This window comes from Hylobates moloch, unplaced genomic scaffold, assembly GCF_009828535.3.
Source record: "Hylobates moloch isolate HMO894 unplaced genomic scaffold, HMol_V3 SCAFFOLD_13, whole genome shotgun sequence".
Taxonomy (NCBI): Eukaryota; Metazoa; Chordata; class Mammalia; order Primates; family Hylobatidae; genus Hylobates; species Hylobates moloch.
In genome coordinates this window covers 94,944,621-94,955,256 of record NW_026652288.1, presented here as the reverse complement: position 1 = coordinate 94,955,256, position 10,636 = coordinate 94,944,621, and the positions used below count along the sequence as shown (strand labels likewise).

The window sequence follows — 10,636 nt, the reverse complement described above, 5'->3', positions numbered from 1 at the left end:
ATCATGGGAGTGGATTTCCCCCTTGCTATTCTCATGATAGTGAGTGAGTTCTCATGAGATCTGATGGTTTCAAAGTGGGTGGCACTTTCCCTTTGCTTTCTCTCTCTCCTACCACCATGTGAAGACATGCTTGCTTCCTCTTCACCTTCTGCCATGATTGTGTTTCCTGAGGTCTCCCAGCCATGCTTCCTGTACCGCTGGTGGAACTGTAAGTCAATTAAACCTCTTTTCTTCATAAATTACCCAGTCTCAGGTAGTTCTTTATAGCAGTGTGAAAACAGACTAATACAAGGCCACTGTTGTATCTTATTAAATGAAAATTGTAAAGGCTCTAGAGACTTGAACCCCAAAGAGCAAAAAAGGGAACAGTGATGGGAGGAGAAGGGAGAGTCCCCACCTCATAGCCACGTTCCTCCACACACAGCTTGCCCAGAGACATCTGAGTCTTCACACGGCGTACGGCACACTCCTTGTCAGAGAGCCCATCTGAGTGTGAGGATATGTCAATGGGAATCTCTGGCGTCTGGGACAGCAGGTCGTCTAGCTTCTCCGCCAAGCGGTCTTCAAGTTTATCAGCTAACTCATCAGGACTGTTTGAGTGGTCACTGGTATTTCCCTCTTCTCCATCAGACACAGAGAAATTCTCAGAGCTAAAGGTTGAATATGACTGGCAGCTGCTGATACAGCGATGGGGCCTAGAACCAAGAAGAACCAGGAAAACTTAGAGGAACAACTACTTTCCTTTCCTTATCTGTCACTCATAGTAGTGGTAGAGATAATCTAGTTTTTTTCCTGCCATCGAGGAGGCCTAAGAAATCAAGATAGGTAGAAACTATTTAACTTTTAACATGAAAGCAATGGACTGATCCCCCATGAAATTCCATGTTGAGGCCCTAATACCAGTGTGACTGTATTCGGAGATAGGGCTTTCAGGAGGTAAATAAAGTTAAATGGAGCATAAGGGTGGGGTCCTAATCAAATAGGATTGGTGGCCTTATAAAAAGAGGAAAAGATTCTCTCCATTCCTGCCTCCTGCCCTTTTTCAACATGCATGTGCAGGGCAAAGACCATGTGAGGAAACAGAGAAGGTGGCTGTCTGCAAGCCAGGAAGAGAGCCCTCACCAGAAACTGAATCTGCTGACACCTTGATCTTGGACTTCCCCAGCTCCAGAACTTGAGAAATAAGTTCCTGTTTAAGCCATCCAATCTGTAGTATTTTGTTATGGCAGCCCAAGGTGACTAACACAAGAAGGAAATTTTAATTTCCCCTTTCATTTGGTTTATATATTTATGTGACTAAACACTATACTCCAAGCTGATGGCTATGACTGGTCTTTGAAAAAAATCAGCTTGTCTAATCACGTTATGTACATATATGCATAGTATGGAATGTCCAAATTGAAATTATGCCTCTTATTTAGAGAGTCCTAGATTCTCACAGGTGAAAGAGACTGGAGAGTCTCTGGACTAACTCGTTTCCAAGATGAGAAAACTGGAGCCAGAGAAGGGAAGTGACTTGTTTAAGGCCACACCGTGAGAAACGGCAGAGCAGAGGCTTGGGCTGGGTCTACACACACTTTGATCAGTGTCCTTCTCTAACCTCCATCCCTCAACTCCCTGTCAATCCACCCCAGCTTCATTTCCCAGAGCCCAGTGTCCACTGGGCATGGTGGCCCTGGAGGCCCAAGTGCTTTCACTACCTCTGTTGACCAGCCTCCAACAGAAATGAGCTTGGAAGGAACATTTACTCTGCAGCTGTGGGTACTGCCCAGCTGGTTAGTAGCTCATTCCAGTTAACAACTGAGTTTGGCTCTGATGAGCCAACGCTTCTGGGGAGATAATTTGCAAAAGTTCCTCAGTTCCTTCCCATTGTTTATAAGCAGCTTAGTAAATAAGGATGATATTAGCTTACACTGGTTTAAAAAACATAAGAAAACAAATAATAAAGACTGCCTTTTTCTTATCTTTCTGTATTTCTTAGTATAAAGATTTTTTTTTTTTTTTTTTTTTTTTTGAGACAGAGTCTCACTCTGTCGCCCAGGCTAGATTGCAGTGGTGCCATCTCAGCTCATTGCAACCTCTGCCTCCCGGGTTCAAGCAATTCTCCTGCCTCAGCCTTCTGAGTAGCTGGGACTACAGGCATGCACCACCATGCCTGGCTAATTTTTGTATTTTTAGTAGAGACAGGGTTTCGCCTTGTTGGCCATGCTGGTCTCGAACTCCTGATTCAGCCTCCCAAAGTGCTGGGATTAGAGGTGTAAGCCACAGTACCCAGCCTAGTACAAAGAGATTTTATGCCATATGACCTAGGTCTGGCTGATGCCCAGGCCAGGTGATGGGGTGAGTTGGTGGGGGGTCAGGGGGGCAGATCAGGGATATATAAGAAGAGGTCATAAAGAGTCCAGGAATAGCAGGGAATGAGAACAGATTTCAATTTTGTGTATAATGCGGGATCCAGAATATAATTTATCAAAGGGCCAGGAGTCCTTTGGTTTGTAGGGAATTCCTGTTTTGGGGCAGGTGCACAAATCTTCCTGGGGAGACTTCTTAGAGCATTACTCTTCAAGAACAGAATGTCTATTAGCAGAAAAAGACCTCTTGGTAGGAAAACTATCTTCTCCTCTACCTTAGGGGCAGCTTTTATTCTAGAAGTAAGGGGAGATGGCCCTTATTGACTCCTAGCAGGAATATTATTATCACTATCTAAGCAAGAAGCTATTTCTAAGGCTGGGTTGAAGGTGGACTCAGCTTATCATATTTAACTTGAGGTATAAAATCTAAGGCATGGGGAATGCTATGGACTGAATTGCCTTCCTCCCAAATCCATCAGTTGAAGCTCTAAACGCCAATATAATTGTATCTAGATAGACCCTCTAGATAAGGTCTTTAGGAGGTAATTAATATTAAATGAGGTCATAAGAGTGGGCCCCTAATCCAATAAGACTGTGACCTTTTAAAAGAAGGAAGATCTCTCTCTGCCATGTGAGGAAACAGCAAGAAAGTGGCTGTCTGCAAGCCAGTACGAGAGCCTTCATCAGGAACTGAGTCAGCTAGAACCTTGATCTTGAACTTCCCCAGCTCCAGAATTGTGAGAAATCAATTTCTGTTGTTTAAGCATCCAGAAGCCTGAGCAGACTAACACAGGGAGGCTCACTAGAAACCAACGCAATTACCCATAAAACAGCATGGCCATCTGTCACAAACTGGCCACTGTATTCTCAGTTGTAACCTTGAATCTGTATTCATGCTCCTCATCATGAAGTTGCTGTAAAATGAATGCTGATGAACTAGGATCTGCTGTGCATGAACAACTGCCAAAATGTGCCAACAGGAAAACATGAACACAGTGAGTTCAAAGTTCTCTATAAGGTGGCTGCCAGGGAATCACCTGTGGTTGAAGAGTAGGTGTGGCAAACTTAGGATTTTTTTCCCCATTCCACTAAAAGCAATCATGTGCATTTGTTGGTTTTACCTCTGTCTTCGTGGAAATTCAACTTCACTATCTACTTCCCCTTCTTCCTCTTCTGAGGAGTCATCTCCACTCTAAGGAGAACAAGGAGAAAAGAGTTTTATTTATTTTAGTGTCACTCTCTCTCACCCCATCCCCACTACCGGTAAAAAATGTAATTATCATCAAAAGGCATTCATTTAGTAGTAGCTTGCTGAATGTCATCTTTAAACATACATGTCCTCATTATTCATTTAGCGACTTTTCCAGGGTACCTATGATGGCAGGCCTGCATGAGATGCTGGAAGACGTGTAAAACTCAGTGAAATTTTCTTTGTCCTCAAAGAGATGATGGCTCCATTAAAGCGTCCAGAGGTGAGTGATGGAGAGGGAAGTTGGAGAGGTCTTGGATTTGGGGGCAGTCTCTTGTAATCATTGTCACTAGTGGTTCCAGGCTCTGTTATAGAAGTGATCTTTGAAATCCTCAAAGCCCAACAATTACTTTTTCCCTTTTTATATACCAATTTTCACTAATATTATGCATTAGTTTATATATATACTAATTTATATACCCTTTTTCCCCAATATTATGTAGTTAGATAGACATTTTTGAGGGTCAGACTATATCCTGTTTGTACTTTATGCCTCACTCCATCAATACAATACTGCATACAAAATTGGTGTTATCCCTATAAATATATATAATTATTGTTTGTCAATTAAAAGAAAGTGCTTAATGCATTTTTATTGAGTCAGCATGTTGGCAGCAATAAGGGAGCTTTGGCTGGGACACCTGAGGCCCCGTGATTGCTGGGGCTCCGTGGTTGATCTGGAAGGCGGGGTAAGTGTACTGACTGAGGTGATCTTCCTTTACAGAGAACTCATCTCAAACCAAGGGCATAGGAGCAGCCACACTTAAGATCAACTGTCCTTAATGACAGCATCATGATACACTGGATTACCCAGTCACTTGTAAGGTGGGTAATTGGGTCCAAGGAACTGTACCAAATATTGAGAATAATTTACCTTTTTAAAAGTCAGTTCTAAAATACCATGACTCTTACTCATTTGTATTCTGATATGCTTTCTTTTTTAAATAGGAAAGACAGAGATGAAGTTATCCTGACTGCTGAGATGAGCAGTTTACCCTAGGAGGACCTGTGGGACTACGTTTTGGTAAAGAAAAGTTGAGCTGTCTGTGGGAGTGAGGTTCCAATGAGGCCAAATGTACAAGGTGTGTGTTCCATGGCCTAAAGATCTGTAGATGGTGTCACAATGGCATGAGAAAGTTTCAAAGATACATGTTATTTGGGGGAGCCTGGGGGATGGGGTGACTGCTAAAGGGTGTGGGGTTTGTTTCTGGCATGATAAAAGTGTTGTAAATTTGGTTGTGGTGATAGTTACATAGCTCTGTGGATAAAAAGCATTGAACTATACATTTTAAATGGGGGGACTGTATGGTATGCAAATTATATCTTAACAAAGAAGTTACCAAAAAATACAAGTTACTGGCCATCGGAGTTGGAGGAGCAGAGAATGGATTGGCCCAAATCAACTGCACCAGCTGAAACACAATTAATTAATTAATTTATTTATTTATTTATTTATTTATTTATTTATTTATTTATTGAGACAGAGTCTTGCTCTGTTGCCCAGGCTGGAGTGCAGTGGTGCGATCTTGGCTCACTGCAACCTCTGGCTCCTGGGTTCAAGTGATTTCCTGTCTCAGCCTCCTGAGTACCTGGGATTACAGGAGTGCACCATCATGCCCAGCTAATTTTTGTATTTTTGGTAGAGACGGGGTTTCACCATATGGCCAGGCTGGTCTCGAACTCCTGACCTCAGGTGATCCACCCGCCTTGGCCTCCCAAAGTGCTGGGATTACAGGTGTGAGCCACCACGGCCAGCCCCTGAAACACAATTTAATCTCTGGGACTGCTTAGTCGGTACAGGAGCAGCAATGTAGGTGGAGGGGGAAATGCAGTTCCCAGACGACAGCCCTCAGCTTCAGCTTCTTTTCTACTCAATGCCTACCTGACCAAACATACTCATATTTTATACCCTTTCATTCCTTCAGCTAAATTCCTGGTGAACAATGATGATGAGATGAAACCATACTTAGAATTGGGTGGGTGTCTACCATGTTGTAAACATTTTTCATACATAATCTTATTTTTTGACTCATAGCAAGAAGAGCTAATACTTTTGGAAAAGTGCTACGTTCCAAGCCCTGTTCCAAATGCTTTATATGTATTTATGCCTGTAGTCTTTATATCAACTGATGAGGCAGAGTCCAATATTAGGCCCATTTTATGGACAAGGAAACTGAGGTCCATAGAGGTACTAAATGGAAGAGCGTAGCTTTTTTTTTTTTTTTTGAGATGAGGTCTCACACTGTCGCCCAGGCTGGAGTGCAGTGGCTGGATCTCGGCTCACTGCAGCCTCCTGTCCCAGGTTCAAGCAATTCTCTGCCTCTGCCTCCTGAGTAGCTGGGATTACAGGTGCCTGCCACCATGCCTGGCTAATTTTTGTATTTTTGGTAGAGATGGGGTTTCACCATGTTGGCCAGGCTGGTCTTGAACTCCTGACTTCATGATCCACCTGCCTCGGCCTCCCAAAGTGCTGGGATTACAAGCATGAGCCACTGCACCCGGCCAAGAGCCTGGCTTTAAATTAAGATCTGTCTGACTCCTAGGCTCGTGCTCTTAGCTGCTATGGTAGTCTGCTTCCCAGCTGACAAATCCCAGGCAGCCAGTGGATAAGGAGGAGAGAAACAGGTTTCAATGACTAAGAACTACCTGGGTCACGATGCCTGTCAATTAAGGCAATGTTTTCCAAAGTAAATTGTGAAGAAAGCTAGTGCCACAGGGGATTAATAGATGTTAATTTTAAAAGGCTGTATGTTCAAATAGGTGAGGGAAATGCACGGTTAAACAAGTTTACTGCAAGATTTCTCAAAGCAGAGGACTGTTTATGTGCACTAGGAATCTGTATGAGGGGATGAGAGAATACTGTGCTTCTTAAACTTACCCTGTAACAGGCTCCTTACTTCCCCTAACATCCCTCAGGACTAGAGCCATAGCATAGTAGTTTCCAAACTATTTTGATTACATATCCCCACTATATAGTTTTGTTTTTTTTTTTTTTTTTTTTTTTGAGACAGAGTCTTGCTCTGCCACCCAGGCTGGAGTGCAGTGGCGCGATCTCGGCTAAATGCAACCTCCGCCTCCCAGGTTCAAGCAATTCTCGTGCCTCAGTCTCCCGAGTAGCTCGGATTACAGGTGTGTGCTACCACACCTGGCTAATTTTTGTATTTTTTTTTTGGTAGAGATGGGGTTTCACCATGTTGGCCAGGATGGTTTCGAACCCTTGACCTCAAGTGATCCTCCTGCCTTGGCCTCCCAAAGTGCTGGGATTATAGGCGTGAGCCACTGTGTCCAGCCCATATCCCCAATATATAGTTATCTATAAATAAATTGTTATACATACACTTGACTCAGTCCTCTGGTTCAGTAGTTCCTAAAGTGTATTCCATGGTTTATCACTTAAGCAGTGTGGAAAAAACGAACTTAAAGTAAAATAAATTTCTATTTATGTTTCTGTCATCTTGTCCTTTTACAAAATGTACACTTTTTACATATGCTCTCTAATGTGTATAACATGACAGGCTCTGGCATTCTTTGAAGGTAGTGACGCCGGCCACTCTCGTCATTACACTTTACCTTCTGCAGAGGCCTTGTTTTTCGAGGTAGCGCTGGAGGGGTGACAAGGTGAGAGGTGCCGAGGGATGACTCAGACCTACAGCCGCTGAATTCATTTTCTTCCATTTTCTCAGAACTCAGGGTGTTTTCCAAGAGAGGATTGTGTGCTGGTGACTTGGAAAGGTCAGGGCTCCTCCCCACTGGCTCAGCAGAGGGTATGTCTAATGACCCATACTGTTCTGGCCTGCACTGAAGGCAGGGGTCATAAGGGTCAGCCTGGCAACAGCCCCAGGGACCAGCTTGGCCCTTGTCAGGCTCAGAACTTCTCCAGCAGTCTGCAGCCATGGCTGTGGAGATGAGGTCAGGGCTCGAGCCTGGCAGCTGTCTCTGAGCATGGTTGCTGAGTGGGCTCCGCAGGGCTGCTGCTGGGCCAAAGTACCTCAGGTTGTTGGTGCAGGTTGCAATGTCCTGTCCGTGCATATTGAGTCTGGGATGGTGACTCTGGGACATGGCAGGAGGGGACTGCTGGTATTGCTGCTGCAGAGAATTATGGTGATGGAGAGAAGGGTATTGGGATTGAGCTTGGTGTAGGTAAGTGGGATGGGGTGAATTTTCCTGGGCTGGCTGGTTTTTCAAGATTGCGGCAAAGTCACTATGGCTGCCTCTGCTATTCCCTCGGCGGTGGCGTGGTTTGCTTCGATATCGGCTCTTGCCGCTAGAGGTGGACATTTTGGGACTTCCGGACAAAGGGGATGCAGTGGGAGCCACTTCTGTGGTGGGGATCCCTTCCGATCTCAACAAGTCTGGCCTGGGAGGAAAGAACAGGTTTAGTCTGAAACACATGAAAACACATTCACGTTTGGGGAAATGTATCCTAAGACTTAAAATACACAGAGCCTTTGAATCAGCAGTCACCAGGATTTATCCAATAGAGATAACATATGAGGGTCTTCAAAATGTTCATGGAAAATGCATATTATGAAAAAACTATGCGGCCGGGCGCGGTGGCTCACGCTTGTAATCCCAGCACTTTGGGAGGCCGAGGCGAGTGGATCATGAGGTCAGGAGATCGAGACCAGGTGAAACCCCGTCTCTACTAAAAATACAAAAAATTAGCCGGGCGTGGTGGCAGGCGCCTGTAGTCCCAGCTACTCGGACAGGCTGAGGCAGGAGAATGGTGTGAACCCGGGAGGCGGAGCTTGCAGTGAGCCAAGATCGCGCCACTGCACTCCAGCCTGGGCAACAGAGCAAGACTCCATCTCAAAAAAAAAAAAAAAAAAGAAAAGAAAAGAAAAGAAAAAACTATGCATGGATCTCAAAATTTTTCACATCGAAATAAACTCATACCAACTTATTGGTAACATCTCTAAGCATGATCTAGTTTGAGGCACTAAGAACAATCGCTTTGAAAAGAGCCCCTATCAGAGCAACATGAATTCTGCTACAATTAAAGAACAAACATCAAATTTGTGGTGAAGCTTAAGTGGAAGAATGGTGAAAACATCGACGCTTTATGAAAAGTTTATGGGGACAATGTCCCAAAGAAATCAGCAGTTTACAAATGGATAACTTCTTTAAGAAGGGATGGGCCGGGCGCGGTGGCTCATGCCTGTAATCCCAGCACTTTGGGAGGCCAAGGAGGGTGGATCACAAGGTCAAGAGATCAAGACCATCCTGGCCAACATGGTGAAACCCCATCACTATTAAAAATACAAAAATTAGCCAGGCATGGTGGTGCATGCCTGTAGTCCCAGCTACTCGGGAGGCTGAGGCAGGAGAATTGCTTGAACCTGGGAGGCAGAGGTTGCAGTGAGCCAAGATGGTGCCACTGCACTCCAGCCTGGCCAACAGGGCAAGACCCTGTCTCAAAAAAATGAAAAAAAGAAGGGATGAGATGATGTTGAAGATGAAGCCCACAGGAGCAGACCAACCACATCAATTTGTGAGGAAAAAAATTCATCTTACTCATGTCCTAATTGAAGAGAACTGATGATTAACAGCAGAAACAATAGCCAACTCAATAGACATTTCATTTGGCTCAGCTTACACAATTCTGATAGAAAAATTAAAGTTGAACAAACTTTCCACTCAATGGGAACCAAAACTATTGCATTCAGATCAGCTGCATACAACAGCAGAACTTTCAATAGAAATTTTAAACACTTGGGATCAAGATCTTCAAACATGTCTTTGAATAAATGAAATTGTAACAGGAGATGAAGCACAGCTCTACCAGTATGATCCTGAAGACAAAGCACAATTAAAGCAATGGCTACCAAGAGATGGAACTGGTCCAGTCAAAACAGACTGGTCAGGAGTAAAGGTCGGCCAGGCGCGGTGGCTCATGCCTATAATCCCAGCACTTTGGGAGGCCGAGGCGGGTGGATCACCTGAGGTCAGGAGTTCGAGACTAGCCTGGCTAACATAGTGAAACCCCATTTCTACTAAAAATATAAAAATTAGCCAGGCGTGGTGGTGGGCGCCTGTAATCCCAGCTACTCGGGAGGCTGAGGCAGGAGAATGACTTGAACCCAGGAGGCAGAGGTTGCAGTGAGCCGAGATCGTGCCACTGCACTCCAGCCTGGGTGACAAGAGTGAGACTCCATCTCAAAAAAAAAAAAAAAAAAAAGGAGTAAAGGTTGTCCAGGTACAGGTTGACACCTGTAATCCCAGCACTTTGGGGGCCAAGATAGGAGAATTGCTTGAGGCCAGGAGTTTGAGATCAGTCTGAGCAACATAGCAAGACCCTGTCTCTGCCAAAAAAAAAAAAAAAAAAAAAAAAAAAGCAAAGGTCATGGCAACAGTTTTTTTGGGATGCTTAAAGCATTTTGCTTGTTGACTTTCTGGAGGGCCAAAGAATGACAGTATCTGCTTATTATAGGAGTGTTTTAGAAAGTTAGCCAAAACATAAGGAGAAAAAAATCCAGGAAACCTTCACCAGAAAGTCCTTCTCCACCATGACAATGCTCCTGCTCATTCATCTCATCAAACAAGGGCAATTTTTCAAGAGTTTCTATGGGAGGTCATTAAGCATCCACCTTGCAGTCCCGATTTGGCTCCTTCTCATTGCTTTTTGTTTCCTAATCTGAAAATACCTTTAAAGGGCATCCATTTTTCTTCAGCTAATAATCTAAAAAAGACTGCATTGATATGGATACATTCCCAGGACCCTCAGTTCTTTAGGGATGAATTAAATGGCTGATATCATCACTTACAAAACTATCTTAACCTTGATGGAGCTTATGTTGAGAAGTAAAGTTTATATTTTTAATTGTTATCTTTTATAATTACATTTTCCATGAACTTGTTGAAGTCCCCTCATATGTGCATCAAAATACATGTTTGATGATGTTATGTTATAGTATTATTGGAAATAGCAAAAAGCTGGAAACAACCTACATGTCCACTTATAGAGGATTTCTGTTATTCCTTCTATATTATATCCCACACCTCACCCTAGCAAGCAAGGAGTCTTGTTTATAGTGAG

At 43.8% G+C, this 10,636-nt stretch overlaps 1 protein-coding gene across 7 annotated transcripts in view; it reads right to left on the bottom strand.

Annotated features, from left to right (window-relative positions):
* The window catches only part of MAP3K13 (mitogen-activated protein kinase kinase kinase 13), a 200,647-nt gene that overhangs the window by 1,531 nt on the left and 188,480 nt on the right, over window positions 1-10,636 (bottom strand). For all 7 annotated transcript variants that reach the window (XM_058426161.1, XM_058426162.1, XM_058426164.1 and 4 more), the window contains 3 exons: window positions 7,171-7,957; window positions 3,473-3,543; window positions 398-695 (listed from right to left, as the gene is read on the bottom strand). In XM_058426161.1, coding sequence (XP_058282144.1) covers window positions 398-695; window positions 3,473-3,543; window positions 7,171-7,957 — 1,156 coding nt within the window. The remainder of the gene's footprint in view (window positions 1-397; window positions 696-3,472; window positions 3,544-7,170; window positions 7,958-10,636) is intronic.